The sequence below is a fragment of the Nomascus leucogenys genome, chromosome 4 (assembly GCF_006542625.1).
Source record: "Nomascus leucogenys isolate Asia chromosome 4, Asia_NLE_v1, whole genome shotgun sequence".
NCBI classification, from domain to species: Eukaryota; Metazoa; Chordata; class Mammalia; order Primates; family Hylobatidae; genus Nomascus; species Nomascus leucogenys.
In genome coordinates, this window is record NC_044384.1 from 114,869,148 (window position 1) to 114,893,456 (window position 24,309).

The 24,309-nt window shown below is 40.6% G+C and overlaps 1 protein-coding gene across 2 annotated transcripts in view; it reads right to left on the reverse strand.

The window, feature by feature from the left end:
- Positions 1-19,556: 19,556 nt before the first annotated feature.
- The window catches only part of STAC (SH3 and cysteine rich domain), a 169,671-nt gene continuing 164,918 nt past the window's right edge, over positions 19,557-24,309 (reverse strand). For both annotated transcript variants that reach the window (XM_003256840.3, XM_030812150.1), the window contains one exon: positions 19,557-21,352. In XM_003256840.3, the coding sequence (XP_003256888.1) occupies positions 21,254-21,352 (99 nt within the window). In that variant the 3' untranslated portion in view covers positions 19,557-21,253. The remainder of the gene's footprint in view (positions 21,353-24,309) is intronic.

Genomic DNA, 24,309 nt, shown 5'->3' on the forward strand with positions numbered 1-24,309 from the left:
TTGTTTTTTTCCTGATATTAGAAATTTGTGTCTTCCTTCCTTCCAAGGATAGAAGTGCTTGTGTCTTCCATCCTTCCAAGTTATGGTTCAAATATTGAATCATCCTTACATCCTTTGTATATGACTAGCTTCATAAAATAGCTCACAAATGCAAAGAAGGTATGGTGGCTGATGCCTATAATTCCAGCACTTTGGGAGGCTGAGGCAGGAGGGTTGCTGGAGCCCAGCCTGGGCAACATAGCAAGACCTCGTCTCTATAAAAACAAACAAACAAAATAAGCATGATGGTGCATGCCTCTAGTCCCAGCTACTTGGGAGGCTGAGAAGGGAGGATTACTTGAGCCCAGGAGCTTGAAACTGCAGTGAGCTATCATCACTCCACTGTACTCTAGGTTGGGTGACAGAGTGAGACCCCATGTCTAACATAAAGAAAATAAAATAACAAATGCAATTTTATGAAGCCAGTCTTATCCTGATACCTAAACTAGACAAAGGTAGTACAAAGAAAGACTATAGACCAATATACCTTGTGAATATAGATGCAAAAATCTTTATAAAAATCTTTAGATAAATCAATAGGATTCAGCAATATGTAAAATAATTATACACTATGTCCAAGTAGTGTTATCCAAAGGATGCAAGGATGGTTCAATATTTGAAATACATGAAAACCAATCAATATAATCCACCATATTAACATGCTAATATCAATTGATGCAGAAAAAGCACTTGAAAAAATTCAACATCCATTCATGACAAAAACTCTCAGAAAAGTAGAAATAGAGGGGAACTTGCTACATGATAAAGAGAAATTCACAAAAAACACTAAACTTTATACTTAATGGTGAAAAACTGATGCTTTCTATCTAGGCAATGGTATCTACTCTAAGTACTCTTATTCAACATAGAGCTGGAAGTTCTTGCCAGTAAAATATGGTAAGAAACAAAAACCAAATGCACATAGATCAGAAAGGAAAAAATAAAACTGTCCATATTTGTAAATGACATGATTTTCTACATAGAAAACCCTATGGATTCTAATACTAAACAAGTTCAGCAAGGTTATAGGATTAGAGACAAACATATAAAAACCATTTGTATTTCTACATACTAGCAATTAACACAAAGACACTAAAATTAAAGAATATAATACTATTTAAAACCACTTCAAATAAAATATTTAGTGGAAATCTCACAAAACATGTAAAATTTTTGGATCAGATACAACATTGATTAAAGAAATCAAATAAGATCTAATAAATGGAAAGCCATACTGTGTTTATGGGTTGGAAGACTCAACATGGTAAAGGTGTCAATTCTCCCCAAATTGATATAAAGGCTGAATGCTATTCTTATCAGAACACCAGAAAGATTTTTACAAATATATAGTATAGACAAGATTATTCTAAAATTTATATGAGATAAAGCTAGAGTATCCAAAATGATTTTGAAAAAGCAGAATAAAATGAGAGAACTTGGTCTACTCCATTGTAAGACTTACTATATAGTTATAGTAATCAAGGCAGTGCAGTATTGGTAGAAGTGTAGACACATAGATCAATTAACAAAATAAAGAACCCACAAAAATAATCTAAAATTATGCCCAAGTGCTTTTTTCACAAAGGTTATAAAGGGCACAAAATTCAATGGAAGAAAGAGAGCCTTTTCAACAAATGGTGCTGAAGCATTTAGACATCCGTAAGTTAAAAAAAATGAACCTTAAAACGTAAATCTCACATCTTACACAAAAATTGACCAAAAAAGGAGCACGAACTTAAATGTGAAAGGTTAAACTATAAAATTTTTAGAAAAACCAAAGAGAAAATCTTTGAGATCTGAGGCTGGACAAAGAGTTCTTGATTTGACATGAAAAACATGATCCAGAAAAGGAAAAGTTGACAAATTGGACATTACTACAATTTAAAATCTTTTGCTCTGAGAAAGACCCTATTAAGAGGATAAAAAGACAAGCAAATCACAAAATATTTGCAAATCACAAATCGAACAAAGAACTAGTATCTAAAATATTTAAAGAACTCTCAAAACCAAACAATGAAAAAAACAAACAATCCAATTAGAACATGGGCAAAAGACGTGAAGAGACATTTCATCAGAGTATACACAGATGGCAAATACATGAAAACGTATTCAATATCATTAGCTATTGGGGAAATGCCAATAAAAGCCACAGTGAAATATCACACTGTGTATATAACATTTTACATTCTATGCATGTAATGAAATTTCACATGTACTCCAAAAATATATACAAATATAATATATCAAAAAAGGTAAATATAAAAGAAAATCACTAGACACGTATAAAAATGGGTGAAATAGAAAGTAATGCTCACACCAAATACTGACAAGAATGCAGAGAAATCCCATCACTTATTAATTACTAGGGGGAACGTAACATGGTACCATCAGTGTGAAAAACAATTTATCAGTTTCTTAAAAAACTAAAAATACAACTACCATATGATTCAGTAATCACGCTCTTAGGCATCTATCCGAGAGATAAAACCTTATGGTTGCATGAAAGCCTTTACATGAATGTTTATAGAGGTGTTATTCGCAATAATAAAAAACTGGAAACCAAATGTCTTTCAATGGATGGTGAAACAAACTGTGGTACATCCAGACCATAAAATACCGCTGAGTAATAAAAAGGAACCAACTGTTGATCCATGTCACAACCTGGATGCATCTCCAAAGGATTATGCTGAGTGAAAGAACACCAACTCTAAAAGGTTATATACTATATTATTTCATTTATACAACATTTCCTAGATGACAAATTCTAGAAATGGATTAGTGATTGCTAGGAGTTAAGGTGGGGATTTGGGCTGAAGGGAATTGGATGTGGTTATAAAGGGGAACATGAGAGATGCTTGTTGTGATGGAAATGTTTTTTATTTTGACTCCATATCAATGTTCTGTTGTGACATCGTGCTGTGGTTTTGCAAGATGTTACCACTGGGGGAAACTGGGTAAAGAGTATGTGTGATTTCTTTCTACTATTTCTTACAACTGCATGTAAATCTGTAATTTTCTCAAAATAAGTATAGTTTTAAAAATCCCTTATGAAAAAGCAATAATGTAATTTTCACTAGGTTAACCTAAAGTGAAAGGATACAGACCTAAATGTAATGTCTTAAAGACATCAAAGTTAATTTCTTGTTAATGTAAGGTAATGTTAATGTAATCCCAGGTAAGTGTTCAAGGGAAGCAGTGGGTTCTTCCCCATGTGATAATTCAGAGACAAGCGTGGGTGTGATTCCAACATCCACTAGAGTCTTGCTATCAATGATTGAGGCTCCAATGTCATATCCATGGTCCCACTGGTAGAAGGAGAGAGTACAAGAGTGGATTGGCCCTCTGAGTGTGCAAAACCTTGACCTGAAAGTGGTTCATATTTCTGCGCACATTCTGTTGAAATTTGGCCACATCTAGCTCCAAGAAAAACTGGGGAATGTAGTCCCTGTCAAAAAAGCAGCTTCTGAGATACAACCATGAACAGGGAGAACAGATTTTAATGGACAGATTTCTGCTTGAAATCTAAAAAAATTCAAGGAATTTGAAAGAATAAAAAAGAAGAAAACAAATGCCCTGGCTTTCCTGTTCCATTCTCTCTACTCCCAGAGGTCACCACTGTTAGGGTTTGCAGTATTTCTTTTCAGACTTTTCCTAGGCATCTACACATGTATTCATAGATAAAGAGCCCCCACAGGGAGACTCACCAAAATGAGTGCATGCTCTACGTAACATTGAACAACTTTCTCTTTTCACTTACCAATATTTCTATTGTTCTCTGTCACTGCCTCTCTGTCTCTACCCACACAGACACACACACACTTCATTTTAAAGAAATGCTTCTATTATATCCATGGTAAAGATGTATTGCACAGATTATTTATATTACTATATAACCATTCCCTTTTGCCCCATTTATAGATTGTTTCTAATTTTACACTACTATAAGTAGCACTTAGTTAAACTTTGGGTAAAAAGCTATTTCTCAGTTTAGTATTTTTCCAATTATGAGATTCAGAAATAGGACTAATTCCTGGGCCCAAGACCACTGGGTAAAAGGCCTGCAAGTTTCATTTTTTAAACTCTTGTCTCTTTTTTTGGATGCCTTCGTGTGTTTTTCAGCTAAGTTTTCCTCTGCAAAATTTGAGTTCAAAAAGCCAAATTTTATTTCTGGATCTGGTTTGAGTTTTATTTTACTTTTGGGTGTTCAGGATTCTCATGTTAGTATGTATGTGGAAAAATAGGGGCAAGACACTGTTTCATTCTTGGAAAACTGCAATTTCTCATTCTCAGGAGATTCTCTAATAAAAGGCAGATCCCTGGGTCAGTCATCCTGGACTGTGATCTGCAAGGGGAGAAGTCAGTAGTGTTAAGGTTATTCATACACACAATTTATGCTTCTTAATTTAGAAAAGTTTCAAAAAACTTAACAATTCCTTCCTGGCTGGCCAATTCTTTTGAGTTTGCAGATCCTGACACTAGGTCTATCCCTTGGGCTTCTGGCTGTCCTCAGCCTCAGATCCTGGTTTCAGGAAGTGTAAGAATTTCTCTCTTGGTCCTATATGTGCTGATTAGCTTTGCATTGGAACAGTTTTTACTGCTCAGTTGACTCAACGAATAATTCTGCTCTGGTCCTTCTGGTTCCTCTTCTCTAGGAAATCCATACTTTTTTTCCTCTCTTATCTCCCTGTTTTATGTCCTGGCCCTGTCTCTTCTCTCTGTATAAAAGTCACAAAAGCATTTTCCCCCCTGCGGGAGTTTATTTCTGCCTTATAAGCATTCACTGGGTTCTACCCTGCTCCTCAGTTAACCTTACTTTGGCTTGTTTCCTCAGCTTCCCTCCCTTGTCCTATTTCTTTCCCATCTGGCCTGCATCTTCTGTGTGCTTTACACTTGATAAGTTTGATCACTTATTTTACTATTACAGGGTAGCAGGCATAGAGCCCTGGCAGCCCCCAGTGGGAGATGGCAGAGAGATCTGGGTTAGCAAAGGAGACTGATGATGAATCACTGTCGGACAGACAGTGTGGTATAAAGAAAAAGCATGCAATTTGGGGCTAGAATGGCATGGTCAAACCTGTGTGTGCGTGTGTGTATGTATGTGTGTGCATGTATGCGTGTATGTGTGCATATGTGTATGGCAGACAGTGGAAAGCAGAAAATCTGGGAAATAAAACAGAAAAGAAACTTCAGCACAGCCAAGGGAAAGGAACAAGGAAACATATCAGGGGCTTTAGGGAGGTCTAGAAGAAGAAGGATGGAAGAAAGTTTTCTGAGAATAATTTTTTAAAGTATTAAGGGCATTCTTTTCTTAAGAAAAAAAGAAAACTGGTGGGAACAAAAGCTAGACTTCATGGAATTAAGGAAGAAATCAGTACAGAGCTGAAACTCAGGCTCTGGAATCTGACTGCCTGGGTTTAAATCCCAGCATCACCACATACCAGCTAATTAATATAGGATAATCTTCTTGTTTCTCAAGTTCTTCACCTGTGAAACAAGGATAATAATAGTGCCTGCCTTCTAGGACTGTTGTGAGGATTAAATAAGTCAGCAGGTGTGTATCACTTGGGGTTCCATCAGAAAAGCAAGGCTACTCCAAGTAATAAAACAAAATTTATTATAAGGATGTGATTTTGTAGAGATTGGGGGAGGAGCCTATGTCAGACTGTGTATTTCTTCATCTAGCATTGGGCCTAAAGTCGCATGAGGGTACCCAGGCCAGCAGCTAGATAGAAAGGTGGATGTGAGCAAAAGCAAAGACAAGCTGGACCCCATGAGGATGAACTGGAACTCAAGTCTGTCTCTTCCCACCAGCAAATTCGATGCCATGACTAACATGCAGGAGCAGCTGTGCCCCTCAAGAAGATGCTGTGTACATGTGTGAAGAAGCTGAAGGAGGAGATAAAGCAGGAATTGGAAGAATAGCCAGTGACGACGTGAGTGAATTGCCAAAGTGCCTTGTGCCTCCTGTTGACCTTCAGAGCATCAAAAACATGGCTGGGGCTTCATTTCTGCTTTTTAAATCTCATGCAGTATTTATCTTGTGACCTTCACTGACAAGGAATAATTCGGGGATGGGAATTCTGGGAGAAGTATTTTGAGCTTAGCTATGTTGTCATGGTGTAGAGGAGGGTGATGGTCCCCAAGGCCCACTGTGTTTGTGGTGGAGGTGGTTGCCATGAGGTGGAAATCTTTCTGCTTCTTCCTGTCACAGTTCCTGGCAGTGTTTCAAGCTGGCAGGTTGGAGCTCTGTCCTCTCACAGCTGCTGATCAGAGCCCTCTAGTCCTCCCCATGCACAAAGGCTCTTCTTATTAGGCCCTGCTGGAGCTATTTTTTCCTCCTGAGAAGAGGTTTACTGTAGCCATGGAAACTTGGTCCAAATTGGGAACTTTTTGTTTTCCATGAGAGCTATGACACTGCACACCTTTGGAGTTATCTACTTGTCCTAACCTCACTGACTCAGACCATTTACCCAGTTCAGGCAGACCCTGCCTCAGCACCCCTCGACCCCAGTACTGTAATCCTCTCAGCTACATTAGAATGGTGGGCTGCCTTCTCCAAGAAACCAAAGCCATTCTCTCTGGGGATTCCTGCTGGCTTTCTATGCACCCCCGTGAAACACTGGTCTTCATATATAAACTAAAAGTGTACACATAAGGAATGAAGAATCCATAACAAGTCCTTTGATTTATCTGCTCCATCCCTCAGTTTATTTGTATGGAAGATAAGGTTGTCAACCGCCTTCCTCAAAAGGACATTCTGAGGCTTCACGTTGAAGACTTGACATTTATTAACCAGGGTCATATGAAAGCCCCAATTTAATCTCTGGGAAAATGCTTTGAGTGTTTCAGACATAGGGACCATATAAGCATAAAGAATTTTGCCCATAGCTCTTGAAGGAGATGGCAGTCAGTCAACAGAGGCATGGGTCAATCCTTGGTTTACCCTGCTTTGCACTGTGCTCAGGCAAGTTAAGTGGGGAATTGGAGGTGATCAGCATGTACTATGCTGGTTTATTAACTATTAACTATTCACATACTGAACAAAAGATATTCTGAAAATATTTACCATGTGAGACTAAATCACTATTAAAAAACGACTTACATGTGCAGTAAGAATTTTTTTATTATTATTTATATTCAAAAAATTACTACAGTGCAACTGCCTCTTAATAGGATAATACCACTCTTACGGGACAAAAATAGTAAAAAAAAAAAAAAAAAAAAAAAAAAAAAGTGACCCTTCTATGTGCCACACACTACATTATACGCTTTCACATAAATAGCTCCTTTAATTTGCTCAACATCTTTTCAGGTGGATATTATTATCTCTGAGGATAAGAAAGGTTAAATAATTTGTCCAAGGCCACCAGCTAGTAAGGAACTAAATTAGGTTGTTTGTATTAAAAAAAAAACAAACTATGCTCTTCTCACTATCTTATCAAACGCTTATAGTTGCTTTCTAGCTTAACAGCTGTATTATTTATGATTTACTATTTATGTTCTTTCTTGTGATGCAGTGGCAATATAAATAAAATAAACATAAAATAAGCTTGTAAATACTATAGCTATTATATTTGAGAGCACACAATTACATTTGTAGTGTATCTAAACTTATACAAGAGCAAATGATGTTGTTACTGTTCTCGTGCACTTAGGAAACAGATTAGACTCCTTCAAAGAATGATGGTGTAAATGGGAAACAACAGCTGAATTCATGTGAAGGGAAGGCCAGATGCATTCAGTGCTGGGAAGCTCTAGGGAACTGAAGCAGGTGAATATTTCAGAGAAAGCGGAAGCATTATTAAAAAACTACTGACTAGTGCAGTAGAATCATGGCATTTTGGGTCATTCTGTTTCTGCTGTTTGGTGTGGGGTATGATTTCTGTTTCTCCAAGAGTGAACAATCACTAAGAATCCCTCATTGTTTCTTGTCTGTGATATGTTGGAAAAGTGACTTTCCAAAAGAAATCTATTTGCCTTAATCTGAAACCATAAGCCCAGTAAAAATCATTTTGTGTTCGGCATGAAGGGAAGGCATAAATAAATAAGCACACGTTGTATTCACATGAGCAGACAGTCAGCTGAGTTGAAATAGTGAAACTTTCAGAAGTAGGTGTCGGAAACATGACATGAATACAGGGAAAGACAATCCCAGTTGTTTTGCCATGCGGCAGAGATTGATAGTGTATGAAGAAGTATACTGAGATGCTCGGCATGGAGATGTGTCCTCTAGGACAGGAACCAGGGAAAGGGTCTGGACAGGAGAAACCCTTGGAGCTCCTCTAAGTCACTGTTTTAAATGGAGGCTTTCCTTGGTAATTAAACATGGTATTTGTATAATTTTAACTGTAATCTGAGTTCTTCTGCAGAGAGTAAGTCTTGTCAAAGGGGAGATTTCTAGTCCTGTTGAGCACTTTAGTGTGTTTTGTTGTGCAAAGGGAAGGAAGGAGCTGGAGAGAAACACATTGTTTAAAAGAGCGAGAGGAATTTGGAGCTCCTGGGAGCAAGGTGGGAGGAATCATAAGGGATCAGGAAAGAAGGGCAGGGAGATAGTGAAAAGCCAAGTGCCAGGACTTCTCCTGAGACTCTTTGTTGATATCATCAGGTCAAGTCTACTAAACTCAGCACATGATTTATGGGAGTGGATTTCTCGTAAACAGTGGTGAGAAGACTGAGTTTTGCTTCCAGCTTGAGCTAGCGCAGCTCAGCAACAGCTTGCAGTTCCTCCTTCTGGGTGCTCACAAAAGTCCTACAGTTAATTTAAGACACAGATTTGCTCAATGCTCTTTACTTTTAAGATTACTTGTAGTTTGAGACTTAAAAATCATAACATGTAAATAATTCCTATCCTTTTCCCCCAATCCCTACCTGAGCTGAGCTGTCTCTAAGAGCACTAGAGATTGGAGAGGGTGGATGCACAAGGGGAACTTGTGGAGCAGCCTGTCAGCGAGTGCTCTTTAAGTTGCTTTTGTGGAGGTGGCGATGGATCTGCAACATCATACCCACACCTTGTGACTGGGGCTAAAGCTGGAGTTTCTTGCCAAGGAATAGAATATAATCAAATCTCTAGCCCAGGTCTTGGATTTGATCTCTATCTTAGTGGGCTTTGTTGACTGATTTAACCTCCTATAGACAAAAGTCATGGTCATCTAGTACCATGACCTGGATATGTAAAAGGTGAGAGAGTGTGCTGGTAACAGTGATTTTTCTGATGATGTCAATACTCCATGGCATTCTGAAATGATCACAGAGATAGTTTCCCTTGACTCCCATCTGCAAGGCAATCAAGCCTAGCATTCTGCCCTCAAAAAGTCTACTCACTGAAATCAATTTTTAAAATCATCACTAGTCAAACAGGCAGTGATAGATGCCACTTGAGCAGTTCAGGGCAGGGCTATGCAGTTTCAGAAGAGCTGAGTTTGGTCTGAGGCCTCTAGAGAAACCTCCACTGCAGAGGCTGGACTTGCTTCTGTATCCCTGGGGAAGCCCTTGGAGGGTTTTTAACCGGGTGGCAACAGGATCAAAGTGATACTTTAGGAGGATGATTCTGGCTTTGAGGTTGGCTCTGGGGAAGAACCACCACCAAAAAAGGCATTGCAATGGTGTAGGAGCTGTGAGCACACGGTGCCAGCAGGTCACTGCCAAACAGGCTGCCTGGCCTTGCTGTGCTGCCATGGGTCTCTTGTTGTTGCCCTATATGGCTACAGACTGCCACTCAGTCACGGCCTGCCTCATTGCTAGCCTGCTCCTCTCTTGTTCCTGAAAGTGTCTTCCCTTCTGTTTCAGCTCTCCCAATACCAACTCTGTCTTCACCCCAACACCAGTTAGAACCCTTACTGAATGTCACTTTCACCTATACTTCATGATGCCCCATAAACCTCTTCTTGGGTTCCTTCACCTACCTATATCACCCCAAGCATGTTATATTCTTATTTCCCACAATCTTCTCTTGCTTGGATACCTCTTTCTCTCATGCTTTATCCGTTAACTCATTGCTGGTAATGATTGATCTGTGTTGAGATATAAATATAGAATGTATTTGAGAAATAAATTGCAGGCTAAGGTGGAAATGCTCATATCTCATCATCTCCTTATCATCAGACCAGAGCTGATCTTCGACTCTGCTTTGCTTTCCCAGGTCACACAAAGCCAGCAGTCACTGCGACCAAAATTTACCCTTCCCTGCTGAGAAAAATAAAAACTGGAAGGAGAAAAACAGATTTTTAATATTCATCTCTGGAGGCTATGAAGTTTACAAGACATAAGAAAGGTATTATTTCCTCAAGGAGGTGGAATATTTCTGAGTATGGTAGTCTCTGGATGGTGGTGGAGGTGGGGACAGAAGGGTTAAAGAGAGATGTAAGAAAAGAGAGGCCTAGGCACTGAGACTGCTTCTTGTGTGAAAAACAGGTAGGGACTGGCTTTGAAATCAATCAACTGACTCAAAGAAGAAATAACTGCTTAAATCTTTATCAGAGTGCAGTATAAATTCCATCTGAGTGTGTGTATGTGCGTGTGTGTATGCATGTGTGCATGTATGTGTGTAGACACACATTCTGGAATTCCTTGCCTTCTGATTAGAACATGCACTGCAGTAGCATCCTCAGTGTAGGCTCCAAGGTGGCAGGGACAGTGTGCCCTTGGATATAGTCCTAGGGCCAAACTGAGGAACCTTTCCCCACTTCTCTCATCCGAGGCTATCTTGGCAAAGGAGATAATAACTTTCCCACACTGGTTACACATTACCACCATGCTATTGGATTTTTCCCATTCTCCTTAGCTGGCTTTTTCTGAGCTTCGGGAGCTCAATATTCTTTAGGCATAACAATGGGGTTCAGTTAAATTTCTCCTGTTCTCTCTCCACCTTTCCAAGTGGCAGTGCAATGCTGTATGTTTCCTATTGGTGCTGTAAGAAATGACTACAAACTTAGTGGCTTAAACAATCCAAGTGTGTTATCTTAGAACTATGGAGATCAGAGGTCCTTAATGAGTCTCATTGGACTAGGGGTACAGGGGGCTCTCTTCAAAGGTTCAAGAAAGTTCAGCTGTCGTCCAGCTTGCAGGCTCCTCAGCTCAACCAAAGCCCTGGAGGTAATAGGAACTACCCTTTCTAGAAGTCAGATTAGCATCAATCTGCTGTTACTTCAGCTGGTGCGTTGAGGGTCTCACACTTCAAACCAACGGCTCTTCAAGTATTTCTTCCTTCAGTAGACACAAAGCTGAGTACAATCTGCTCAGTCTTGCTACATTTTTGGTGATTCTTCATTGTCTGGTGCTGTCCCATCCCCACCTGACAGCTTGCTGTATCTGCGAACCTCATCTGAGTCCTGCTACTGCCCTCTTGGCTGAGTCCTTGGACCCTCATTGTCCCATTCTTTTTCTTTTACTTTAGAGGCAAGGTCTCACTATGTTGTTTAGGCTGGAATGCAGTGGACCGATCATAACTCATTGCAGCCTCAAACTCCTGGGCTCAAGTGACCCTCTTGCCTCAGCCTCCCAAATGGCTAGGACAACAGGTGCATGCCATCATGCCTGGCCTAACCTCCTTGTTCCACTCTTTTTCTGCAGAGTACACTATACTCCTCAGATGGCTGATCCTCCTGTGAGTGCAATAGATGTTTCTTGGTCCTGAAAGCTCATAGACTTATTCCCAGCACTGGATCAACATGATTTGCCCTGCACTGCTTCATTGCATTGAATTTTATGTTTTTAATATCACATCTGCAAAAGTTGTAAACTGATTTCTTAGTATTTAATGTTTTGGCGCTCCCCCCACCCCTCAGCTGCCTGTGATTGAAAGGGAGAAAAACAACTTTGGCAGCACTAGGGGTGAGCAGTTTCATGTTTGGGATCTCTCTATACCACGAAGGCTCTTGTGAGATCCATCATGAATGACAGGAATTTGGCCCAGATCACAAGACGCGTGTGATTTAAAAAAAAAAAAAAAAACAACCTGGTTCCCTTGGTTGTGAAGAAGCCTATATATTTGTTTCCATTTTGGTGATGTTTTAACCCTTATTATTCTATAAATAATTTTCTTCTGGGGTCCTAAACATCAGGACAGATGTGGGAAGGATGGGGCCTTACCTGGATGGATTATTCTTCTTAGGACATTTCTCTAGAGATGAGATATGAACCTAAACCCTCTTTGGAATGATATGTTGCGTAAGTCAGCAGCCTCTTTTTCCTATGGCCCCCATCATGCCTAACCCCATCTCCTCTTCCTCACCAGCTTCTCTATCCCTCACCCAATCTTCTGCTAATACTGCTAATATTGCTCAAATACTCAACACTCCAACATGAAGGGCCCACACAATTGGAAACACTTGTGTTAAAAAGTAAAAACCCACAAAAAAACCCTTAGCTCACAAAATCTAACTCTGCCCAATCTCCATAAAATACCCTCCTTCATCATCCATAAGTTCTAGTGAAATTAAAGTGCTTCAAGTGTTAGGAAATTATATGAGAAAGAGCTGAAAGAAGGTTGCCTTACCATACTTCCAATATAAAATTGCCTTTTTGGAAAGTGAGAACATTTTTAGCATGAGAGCTTTGAGCTTTGTAGGTCCTATTCCTAATGAAACCAGTAAATCCCAGCATGCTCTTATGGTTCACTGTACTTTCTCTATTGTAGCACTAATCACACATTTTTAGTGTTACTTGTTTAATTACCATCTTTCCCAGTAAACTACAAATACCTGTTGATTTTTACCACAAAAAGAACAACCATTGTGTCTTAGTTCATTTTGTGCTGCTATAACAGAATATCACAGACTGGATGATTTATAATAAACAGAAATTTATTGACTCACAATCCTGGAAGCTGGGAAGTCCAATATTAAGGTGTTAGCATCTTGTGAAGACCTTCTTGCTGCATCATCCCATGATGAAAGGCAGAAGGGCAAAGAGAGGGCAAAAGAGAGAATGAATCCACTCCCAAGATAAAGACATTAACCCATTCATGAAGGCAGTACCCCCATGACCCAAACACTTTCTGTTAGGTCCCACCTCCCAACACTACTGCATTGGGGATCAAGTTTCCAACATTTGAACTTTGGAAGACACATTCAAACCATAATACATTATCATAGCCAAAGAAAAGTCCGTGTCTTGAAACCAGCAGCTTGTGATTCACCATGTCCAGATTTAGATACTCTTAGGTATGAATATATTTAATCAGTTCATTATGTCATTTTTACCCTTACCAGTCTTGTAGGTGGCATGCATTGGAGCTGTGATATGAACCCCATCCAAAGACTCAATCTTTGAGAACTTGGAAATAAGGGCATACTTGCCTTTTGAAAGTTAAAATTTCAGAAAGTTAAGCACAGACTAGATAAAATTGGAGAGATTAAAACTCTCTTTGAGAAGAGGCACTCCTTGATTAGGGCAAGACTTACCTGAAAGTAAGAAATGTGCTTCTGAGAAGGGGACATATTTCTATGCTATGAAAGAATAGACAAAGTGAGATCACTAATGCAAAAGTGAGCATTGGCCATTTTAAGCACTTGATGAAGACAGGAACTCTTATCCAGTTATCCAATATGATGGGTACCATTGTCAAGATCATTCTTATCATGCATGTGGCTCTTTCAGGTTATGTCAGTTGGATGCTGCCAAACACATCTCTAACCTCCATAGTCATTGAGTGCCCTTCCAAGTAGAGGGGAGATTTAATGCAGTTGCCCTCAGGGAGACCAAGTACTATAGATATGCCAGTAAAGTTTGTCCCTCAACATAGTGACTGTATTATTTTCAATGTTAGCTCACAAATTATTATTTTTGGGCCTATGTGACTTTTTGAGGTTGGTAAATGTAAGTCCTACTCTGAGAAGTGAAGTTCTCCTCCATGCACCAACACGTCAGGTTCCTGAGTCTGCAAGGCTGAGGGTGTGTCTCATGGATCCTTGGAAATTCATAAGTGTAATGCAGACTCTTCTGGCACCACCTCTACATCATTTTATGCTTTTTGCTATAATCGTCTATAAATCCATTAACTTGAAACTATTATTATCATCAAGGAAATAATTACAATAAACTATATAATAAGGCATGGCACCAATAATAATTATTGCCTGCGTGTTATTCTGCAACTCCAACATTTAATTTTGCAACCAAATGCTCTCAATAGCCAGCCACTGAGGAGCACTAGGGATGCTGTTACAGGTGCAAAACCTCATTCCAACTTTTATCAGTTGTGTGACCTTGGGCAAGGGATCTAATATTTATGAGTCTCAGTTTCTCCATCTGAAAAATGGAGACACTAAGACTCAGCTATCAGGATTATTGTCAGGAATAAATGAATTCTTACCATGCAGCAAGTATTTATATCAGGATAAGATTGATTATTCCAAACCTACTTTATGCACTCTTTAGCTATGTGCTTCTAGGAATACCACTCAAGATATATTTTGGTACTTCATTTCTTATATGCCTAACATGAAGGAAAGAAAAGGACCCCAATACCTTAAAATTAGGAACTTGTAAGTTTCTTTGAGTTTATCAGAAAAACCCTTAAGAGCTTTTCAGCAGTGATGGTGGGTTTCATTGTAATTTATCTTTCCGTCAAGATTCCATGACCCAAACACTCTGCATTTGAAATTGAAGTTTTCCAAGAATATCTTTGGAGCATCTTCATTTAAAGGTGGTTCCTTTACAGTTTGCTCCAGGGAGCTAAAGAGAATGTTTACTTAGGAAATGACCTGAGTGATTCATCCTATATGTATTATAGAAAGGGAGACTGCGGCAGAAAGAACTGGCTGCTATTTCCTCCCTGCAAGGCTGGCTCTAAGGAGGTGATTGGAGGGCCTTGTAGGATATCTTTTATTGCAACCGCACTGTTGCTTGTCCTTGTCTTTGACGGAGCATATGAGCAAAAATAAATAAGAATATAGATATTTAGGCTGGGCGCGGTGGCTCACACCTGTAATCCCAGCACTTTGGGAGGCTGAGGTGGGTGGATCACCTGAGATCAGGAGTTCAAGACCAGCCTGACCAACATGGTGAAACCCCATCTCTACTAAAAAATGTTAGCTGGGCGTGGTGGTGGGTGCCTGTAATGCCAATTACTCGGGAGGCTGAGGCAGGAGAATTGCTTGAACCCGGGAGATGGAGGTTGCAGTGAGTCGAGATCACACCATTGCGCTCCAGCCTGGGTGACAGAGTGAAACTCTATATCAAAAGAAAAAAAAAAAACATAGGATTTGTTTAATAGAGACATGTTGAACTCTGTATACTAAAGACACGACTTTTCCCCCAGCGTCCATTGAACATTTATAAAGATGAATAATAGAGCACAAAACAACATGCCAATGAATTCCTCAAAGCAGAAATCACATGTACCATATCTTCTGACTATAGTGCACAATGGTTTAATTAACACACACCAAAAATCAAATAAAAAATAAAAACTACAATTAAAGATAATTTATTTTATTTTTTTTATTTTTATTTATTTATTTATTTTTTGAGACGGAGTCTCACTCTGTCCCCCAGGCTGGAGTGCAGTGGCGCGATCTCAGCTCACTGCAAGCTCCGCCTCCCGGGTTCACGCCATTCTCCTGCCTCAGCCTCTCCGAGTAGCTGGGACTACAGGCGCCCGCCACCATGCCTGGCTAATTTTTTGTATTTTTAGTAGAGATGGGGTTTCACCGTGGTCTCGATCTCCTGACCTCATGATCCACCCGCCTTGGCCTCCCAAAGTGCTGGGATTACAAGTGTGAGCCACCGTGCCCAGCCTAAAGATAATTTATAAGTGAATGAAAATAGAAACAGCTATCTAATGTGGTTGAAGCTGAACTCAGAGGAAAATTTATAACCTTGGATGGTTTTTATTACCTAAAGAAGGAGTAAAAGTAAATAAACTAAGCACATAATTTTCAAAAAGCTGATAAAAACAAAGATAGACAAAGAAAAATTTTGCCATGTGTAGAAAAAGATGGATTCAGGCAATAACCTGAAAACCTGAGTAAATAATGCCAGTGGAGGAATTCTAAAGATGATCCATGATCTTGGAAATAGGTCTTGTACTTTTCCTGGGTGTGTTTCCAGGACTTCGGTGTGTCCTGACTTCCATGAAGACACAGAGGATGTTCAATAATTGTGTAAGCTTGACAATGAGCTGACAAAAAAACCCTGCCATCTTTTCATTTGCAAAAGGGGACTGTTAAAATAAATGGCTATTATCTTGTTAAAATTTCAAGGTATGGATAAATTTATGTTATCCACAGGAAGATTAAAGACTATTTAAAACTTCTCATTGAAATCTAAGAAAAAACATTCTCTAAGGGTCAAAACACCAGGTGTTGTATGAAACACACAACAGAGTGGCAACTTAGCAAAATCTAGAAGATAGTTAGAGGATGTCATTAAACTAGTTTTAATTTTCTGTCCGAGTTATTTTTAAGAGTTTCTGTTTTGTGATAAACCTGTGGAGCACACCTGCTCACTCAGTTTCCTAGGGATGCTATTTTGGGCAAGGATGAATTTTCTTTTATTCCCAGATTTATACAGCCTACTCCCTGCTGGTGTTCGCTACAGCTATCAGTGTGATACAGCTAATCTTTCTCTGGAGTTTTTCACTCTTGGAGTATACAGGTTCCTACTTTAGCTTATATCTCCTACCAACTCAGATCCCAGAGTAGATTGTCTTCATTCTTATCATTATGATTGTGTGCTTTTGCCCTTTGTGAGTATTTCAGTGAGATGCAGGAAGAGAGGGGACAGTAGAAGCATAGGTGCTATTGGGTGATCTTTCTTTTTTTTTATTTTTTATTTTTTATTATTATACTTTAGGTTTTAGGGTACATGTGCACAATGTGCAGGTTTGTTACATATGTATCCATGTGCCATGTTGTTTTGCTGCACCCATTAACTCGTCATTTAGCATTAGGTATATCTCCTAATGCTGTCCCTCCCCCCTCCCCCCACCCCACAACAGTCCCCGGAGTGTGATGTTCCCCTTCCTGTGTCCATGAGTTCTCATTGTTCAATTCCCACCTATGAGTGAGAACATGTGGTGTTTGGTTTTTTGTCCTTGCTATGCAGCCATAAAAAATTATGAGTTCATGTCCTTTGTAGGGACATGGATGAAACTGGAAAACATCATTCTCAGTAAACTATGGCAAGGATATGAGAATTCTTTACTGCAGAATTTCCCAAACTGTGTTCTTTGGAATGTTGTTTTAGGAGAGGCTAATAGGTGATCCACAGTTTTAAATCTCCTTTTTGGAGATTTACTATGAGAATTAGCAAATTAAAGGCTCTGAGAAGTCCTGAGTAAAGAAGTCAGGTTCACTTTATTTAAATCTCAGCTTTTTTCTTCCACACACCACTTTTTCACAGCTGCATCTCTGACTGGACCTGGCTCTAGGCTGAGGCTGGCCAGTAGATTTCCTTCTTGGCTCTCTCCTCCTTGGAGTAGCCAATTTCCTGGACAACTGGCTCTTTTGTCTTTTAACAGTACTTGGCACCAAGGTGTTGTGATCTCACTGGTTTTATTTTTCTCTGTTTAATAGTAAAGAACACTAACTCTAATAGATCCTACCATATTCTACTCCACTACCTGCTCCAAATATGCAGCCCAAATGCTGGACCCTTCCTCTTAATGGGAGTGAATGAGTGTGTGTGTATGGGTGGTCATGGCGGTGGTGGTGTGTGTTGTGTAGTTAGGAAGGAAAAGTGGTCTGTGAAATCACCCATCTGTGAAATCTAGCCATCTGGACATCTAACTGCCTGTGAAATCTAGCCATCTGGATATCTACACATGGGCTCTCTTTGCCACCCTGCTGCCCACGTGAAAGGTGCTATAGATGTCTGCTAGTGATGGGAGGTAAAGGGAGTTGTATTCTCCACCTTCTGGAGCCCTGAGGAAGGTTCACTCAGTTCTTCATTTCAAATTTGCTATAATAGAAGTAAAGTCTTACGGCACTAGTGATGAAGTATAGGGCATATCTTCCCTGGTGCAGCTAGGTATGTACCATCCCTTGGCTGTAGGCAGGGGCAAGAGGTAAGGGGGTACAAGTCTGTTTTCGTACACTACAAATCATATCCCTCAGGTTCCCTTTTTACTCTTCATATGGACACTTCCCCTCCTTCCCTGTCTCCTCACCAGAGTATCTCCTGAGGTCTTCATCTCTTCTCCCCTCAAAAATTATGGTCCTTCTTTTAGCTATTTTCTGAGGCTTGCAAACCTTTAAGACTTTGGTAGGCCATAGCTATCCTTGTGCTTTTAATTTCTGCAGACAGGCAGGAGAAAAAAATCTGTGGCTCCTAAAATCTCTGTGTTTGTGTAAGCATTCATGGAAATCTATACTATGAGGAATATCTTGCTTTTTCCCTTAGGTCTGGATGACTCCAGATCTTTAGGGAATACTAAATATCTTGTATTTGGAGGGGTAATTGCCTGCTAACACTTGATGTTTGCAATGCTTTTGGGCCTCATTGTGCAGAAAGAGCATTTTTCTCTTCTAACATCGACTCAAATTACAAAACCCCTGCTTCTGTTATCTGTTTCTGTATAACAAATCACTCCAAAACATAGTGACTTAAAAAATCCCCACATAGTTATCTTGCTCATAAATCTGTAACTTGGGCAGGGCTTAGCAGGGATGACTCATCTCTGCTCTGTGATGTCTGCCACCTCAGATGATGAAATATGTAGTCTTTCTACAGGGTCTTTCCTGAATGGTGGCTTCAGGGTAGTTGAAATTCTTATGGTATCTCAAGGTTCCAACAGTGAGTATTCCAAGAGATCAAGGCTAAAGCTGCTTTTAAAACTTAACCTCAGATGCAATCTGAGATGGGGTCATTACTATGTTTTGAATATGGTTTGTCCCCTCTGAAACTCATGTTAAAATTTGATTGCCATTGTGGCTATATTGGGAGGTGGACTCAATTTGGGTCATGGGGAGAATCCGTCGTGAATAGATAATGCTATCCCACGGGTGGGACTGAGTTCTTGCTCTCTTGGGACTGGGTTTGTTACTTCAAGAGTGAGTTGTTAAAAATCAAGGCTGCTCCTCGTGTTTGGTCTCTCTCTATTTCTTTGCACATGACTGCTTTCTATTCTGCTTCTCTGCCATGCTATGATACTGTTCATGGCCATTGCCAGAAGCCAAGTAAATGCCAGCGCTATGCTTCTTGGACTTCCTAGCCTCTAGAATTGTCAGCTAAATAAATCTCTTTTCTTTGTAAATTAACCAGTCTCAGATATTCTGTTATAGAAACAGAAAATAGACTAAGACAGCCTTGTAGTACTACTTCTGCTGTATTCTATTGGCCACATAAGACCAGCCCTGATTCAGTGTGGGAAGGGACTACACAAAGGAAAGAATATGAGGAGGTAGGGATCTTTGGGAGACTACCTTGGAGGCTAGATACCACATCTTCCTTCTATTCAACTGTAAAAGGCAAACTGATATTTAAGATTCATCTTAATTAAACATGCATATGATGTGACATCACTGTACCAAAATGTCAATGGATATCACGACAGAAAGAAGAGATCAGGACACATGTTTCTGATGCTCCTTTCCAGCCACTGTATTGTTTTTATTAAATGGAATACTGAATTAGAGGCAAAGAGCATTTGTACTAGGCATCCAATTTTACAGAAAGGCAGTCATATGATCTACCCTGGCTCTCAAAGAATCCATCTTGACATTGTACACCTCGTTTTGCATGTGGAATCAGAGAGGGAGGAAATTCTGGATGCTGGCTTTAAGATAAGAGTAAGGCATCCAAACTTCTGTGAAACCAGCAGCCATCCCCTCTCAGTTCCCAACTTCACAATGAGTGGGAACAAAAGAAATAAATGGAGACGAATGATGCTTTGGTTTGGGAAATAATGCTTACATGCATAGGATGCATCCACTTAAGTCTTTTAAAAACCATTGTTCTAATGATTTTATTGCTCTGTAACAAAATAAATCAAACTGACATTGATTCCAAGGTGATCGTGAATTGAAGTTTAACCATATTAATGACTAATAGGATGAAAGTTTGAATGCTAGGAGGCTTGAGTAGGAAGGCATCACAGTATATTGCATTCTTGTAAACATTAGTACAAGTACAGAGTAATAGAGATTCCCCTAGATGACGCTAATTGGGCCCCTAGTTCCCCTACTTTCAGAAGGATGAAGCATTAGGATTCTTTTCCATTTTACATCTGCTAGGATTTCATATACTGCCCTAAAGAAGAATGGATTCCAATTTGGCTACATTTCTTCTAAGATGCTGTTGTTGGTTCCCCTCCATGTTCCTAGTTCCCCGCAACATAGGCTCAACCTTCAAAGTGGAGTCCTATAGGACAGCATGAAGGGAAAATGCTGCTTCCAATAGAGAGGATGTAAAATGAAAATGGAGACTTTTTGTTATAGTCTCTTCCCCAGGTCCATCACCTTCAAGCAGGGACTTCATAACTGAAAGGGCTGTATAATCTTCAATAAGTAAGAACTCTCTGCTCCACCTTTCCCCACTTCTCCTCCCCACTGTATCTATGTCTCGTGTCCTGCTCTGTCACCCAGGCCAGTACCTAGAACAGCAGGAAGGATGGCCTGTCATCAGTCTTTAGGCAGGTCAGGTCTTTGGAGGTGATGCCATGTCAACATAGCCCTCACATCTAATGCACACCACCAGAGAAAGAAAGAACAAGCTGGACGCTCTGGACAGCACAATCACAAAGAGAGGGAGCCTGGGGAGCACTGGAATGCTGGGGGCTGGGAAGCAGGCCTTTCGGATGCTTTGCACAGAGATTGCTTGGGGCCTGAAATGTGATGATGCTGACTGATTGGTACTGGTGACATAGGTCTGGAACCAGGATAATACTTGGCTACATGGATCTGAACCTTGCACTGGGCTACCCTGCAAACTGGAGCACACTCCAGTGTGTTAACTTACACCACACAGACAGAAAGGAGTGGGATCCTGGGGGACAGCTGTGGTTTATAGTCCTACTGCTGCTGCCAAGCATGGCATCTGGCTCTGCCTGCTGACTCTCTCAGCCTCGTCCCCACCTGTGGCAGCCTGGATATGCTGTGCAGTGGGCCCTCTGTTTTGTGGCTGTTACTCCACAGTCTCAGATACTTGATTCTTGTCTCACTGTTTCCTGGGGGGCTGGGTCAGTGCGGCAGCTCCTTTGGGTTGACGCAGTGTGAGATGAGGCAGAGGCATTGCAGCAGAGCTTGCCTACTGCAAACAGAGGAGGAGCCAGCAATCAGATGTTTTCTAGTACATCAAGGGGGATGAGGCCTTTCTTTTTTCCACTGAGGACTCTGATAAAGCCATCTTGTTCTCCTTCAGAACTCACGCAGATCTGAATGCCAAGGAAGAAAAAAAAACAAAATACTTTACTCTCAGCAAGAAAGAAGTTAGAACCTGCAGCTTGAATCCCTGCTGACTGAGGTTGCAGGAGCAACAAACTGGAAAAGGGAGAGCAGTTTCAGGGTGGGAAACCAGCACAGTGAGAAAAAGGTTTGATAAAAAATTAGGCAAAAACCTAGGTTTGGAATGAGGCCCAGGCATTGAGTGTTTTCTGAAATTTAGCTTTATGAATGAAGATCAATAAAATGAGGATTAATAGTACTGTGACCCTCTGAAGAGTCACTGTGAGGACAGAATGAGATAACAATGTTTGTCACGGAGCCTAGCATGTGGCATGCAATGAATTCTCAAGACATTATTTTAAAGGACCAAAATAATAGCTATCATTCAGCAGACTCCTGTCATGTGCTCAGAATTTTATATGCACCTCATATAACATCAGGAAGTCAAAGGGAGCTATTTCACTCCTGGCCTCAAGCAAATAGATGCTAACATTTCCCATATTCCAAAGTAAGGCCACCTATGCTAGACTTTAAAAAGGAGTTGATAAACATTCATTTGTATACTCTTGTGACTCACCACTTATCGGCCACTGAAGGGCATAGAAGGGTGGATGTGGCCAGATGAAAATTTGAAGAGGTTGATGAACAGAACTATTGTGGTGTTGTGAGTTTCTCCTGCCTCACCTGCTTCCATGGATGACAGGCCTTGTCTTAGGTTGGATTCCCCCAGAAACAGAACCTGACACAGGGATCCTTGTGCAAGTGACTTATTGAGTGGGTGCTCTCAGGAGGTGGGAAGTGAGGGATGCAGGATGGGGCCGGGGAAGGAGCCCAGCAATGAGAGGTTTTCAGCTGGAAAGCAGTCTAGCTTGGTTTCCCTGGGAGCTCTGGAGCATGAACTGCATCAGAGAATTGTCTCACTTTGAAGCTAGGGCTTCCGAATTTTGAACCCCATGTCAGTCAGTCATTGGCCACTGGCTGGCCTGCAGTGTGAAGGGCATAACCTTCCAGGAGAGAGGGTCCTGCTCTCTCATAAGGCCTTCCCTGAGAAGGGCAGCTGTGAGTTGCTCGTGGCCAACATAGCAATTGGGAGATGAGTGCACCCACCTGGTGAAAGGAAAGGAAAGGAGATGAGTGCACCCACCTGATGAAAGGAAAGGAGCAAGGCTCCAACAGAAGCCACCACAGTGGGCTCTTCCATCATGTAGAAGAAGGGGCTTGAATAGGACACTCAAAGAACTTGATTTGTGACTCCTGGAGCTTGGGACATACAATGGACTGGTATGTGACTCATGCTTTAGAAATCTACTGTGTGAGAAACTGGACTAGATAGAGAAGTGAAGAGAAGATAATTTGTAAGAGTAGAGGATGTGTTGACTGTTTCATGAAGACCAGATGTGGGTCATTTGTGAGAGAAGGAGCTGATGGGTCATGTTAGGTCCCTTGACGTGACTTCAAAAGGGATGGTCTACTTGATTTTCAAAAGCTGAGACCTGCAGCTTTTTTCATATATTTGTTAACAAACCTGCACGTTCTGCAAGTGCATCCCAGAACTTAGAGTATAAAATAAATAAATAAATACATGCCCAACATAGTACCAGATGCCCTAGGTGACACAAAGGGAGCACAAAACATAGTTTTTGCCCTCAGAATAATAGGGTCTAATCAGAATGAAAAATTATACCTCCACAAAATAAATAAACAAACAAATAAATAAATGCAGACACCTGGCCAGGTGTGGTGGCTCATGCCTGTAATCCCAGCACTTTGGGAGGCTGAGATGGGTGGATCACTTGAGGTCAGGAGTTCATGACCAGCCGGACCAATGTCCTGAAACCCCATCTCTACTAAAAATACAAAAATTAGCTGGGTGTGGTGGTGCACGCCTGTAATCCCAGCTACTCAGGAGGCCGAGGCAGGAGAATGGCTTGAACCTTGGAGGCAGAGGTTACAGTGAGCTGAGATCACATCACTGCACTCCAGCCTGGGTGGCAAAGCTGAGACCTGCCATTGCCCATGCCAGTAATACTGAAGCGGGGAGGCTCCAGTGATGAGCAGGGAGTATGTCTCGGAAGAACACCCAAAAATGCCTTGAGAGGAGGATTTACCTTTACAATTTGCCAAAGAGTGTGTTTTCTCACCTGCTTCTATGTGTCAAAATTCAACAACCCTTAATATGAGTCCTACCAGTCAGCATCAGTAAAAATATAAACACCCGCCCTTTGAGTAGGCTGGTTCTAGGTGAAACATGAACCATGAAAACATGTTGAATTTAAATATTTAAGTTAAAAAATCAAACTTGAAAACAATTTATTGACATATACACACAAGAATGCTGTATTGTGGTGATGTGGAAGAGTGAGAATACTGGGCAAGGAGTCAGAACATTGAAATTCTGGCCACAGCTAAGAGCCTTACACCATTACTCCACGCCTTGGAACAAACAAAAACTGGACTGACCTAAAAATGTCTTTTGGGTCATTTTCAGAGCATTTCCTCATCTCTGTGAAGAACAAATTTCAGTTCTTGGGGCAAAAACACCACTGAAGTTCAAATGTGTGCCTGTATATAAGATAGATCTTTGCTTTTTTCTCCTCTCTTTCAAGGTTTTTATGTAGAAGAGAAACATTGCTTGATAGAGGATGTGGAAGAGTTGTTCGGAAGTGTTTCTGAAATAGGAAGCCAAGAAGCACAATGGTTCATGCTTTGTTGAATGCACCGGCTTATTTTCAACCTTCCGGTTTGGCATCTCTAAAGTGCTTTGATTTTGGGAGACCTTTTTAAGTTTGAGAAGTTTTGAAGATGATGAGTACAAATGGCTGAACACAGGCTTCAGCCGCTTTGACTCTATCCAGAAATAAGGGATCCAGAGTTTAAAATTCTGATGGTAAAATACATAACCTCTCAGCCTTGAGAATCTACCATTTTAGGAAACAATGGCAGAGCC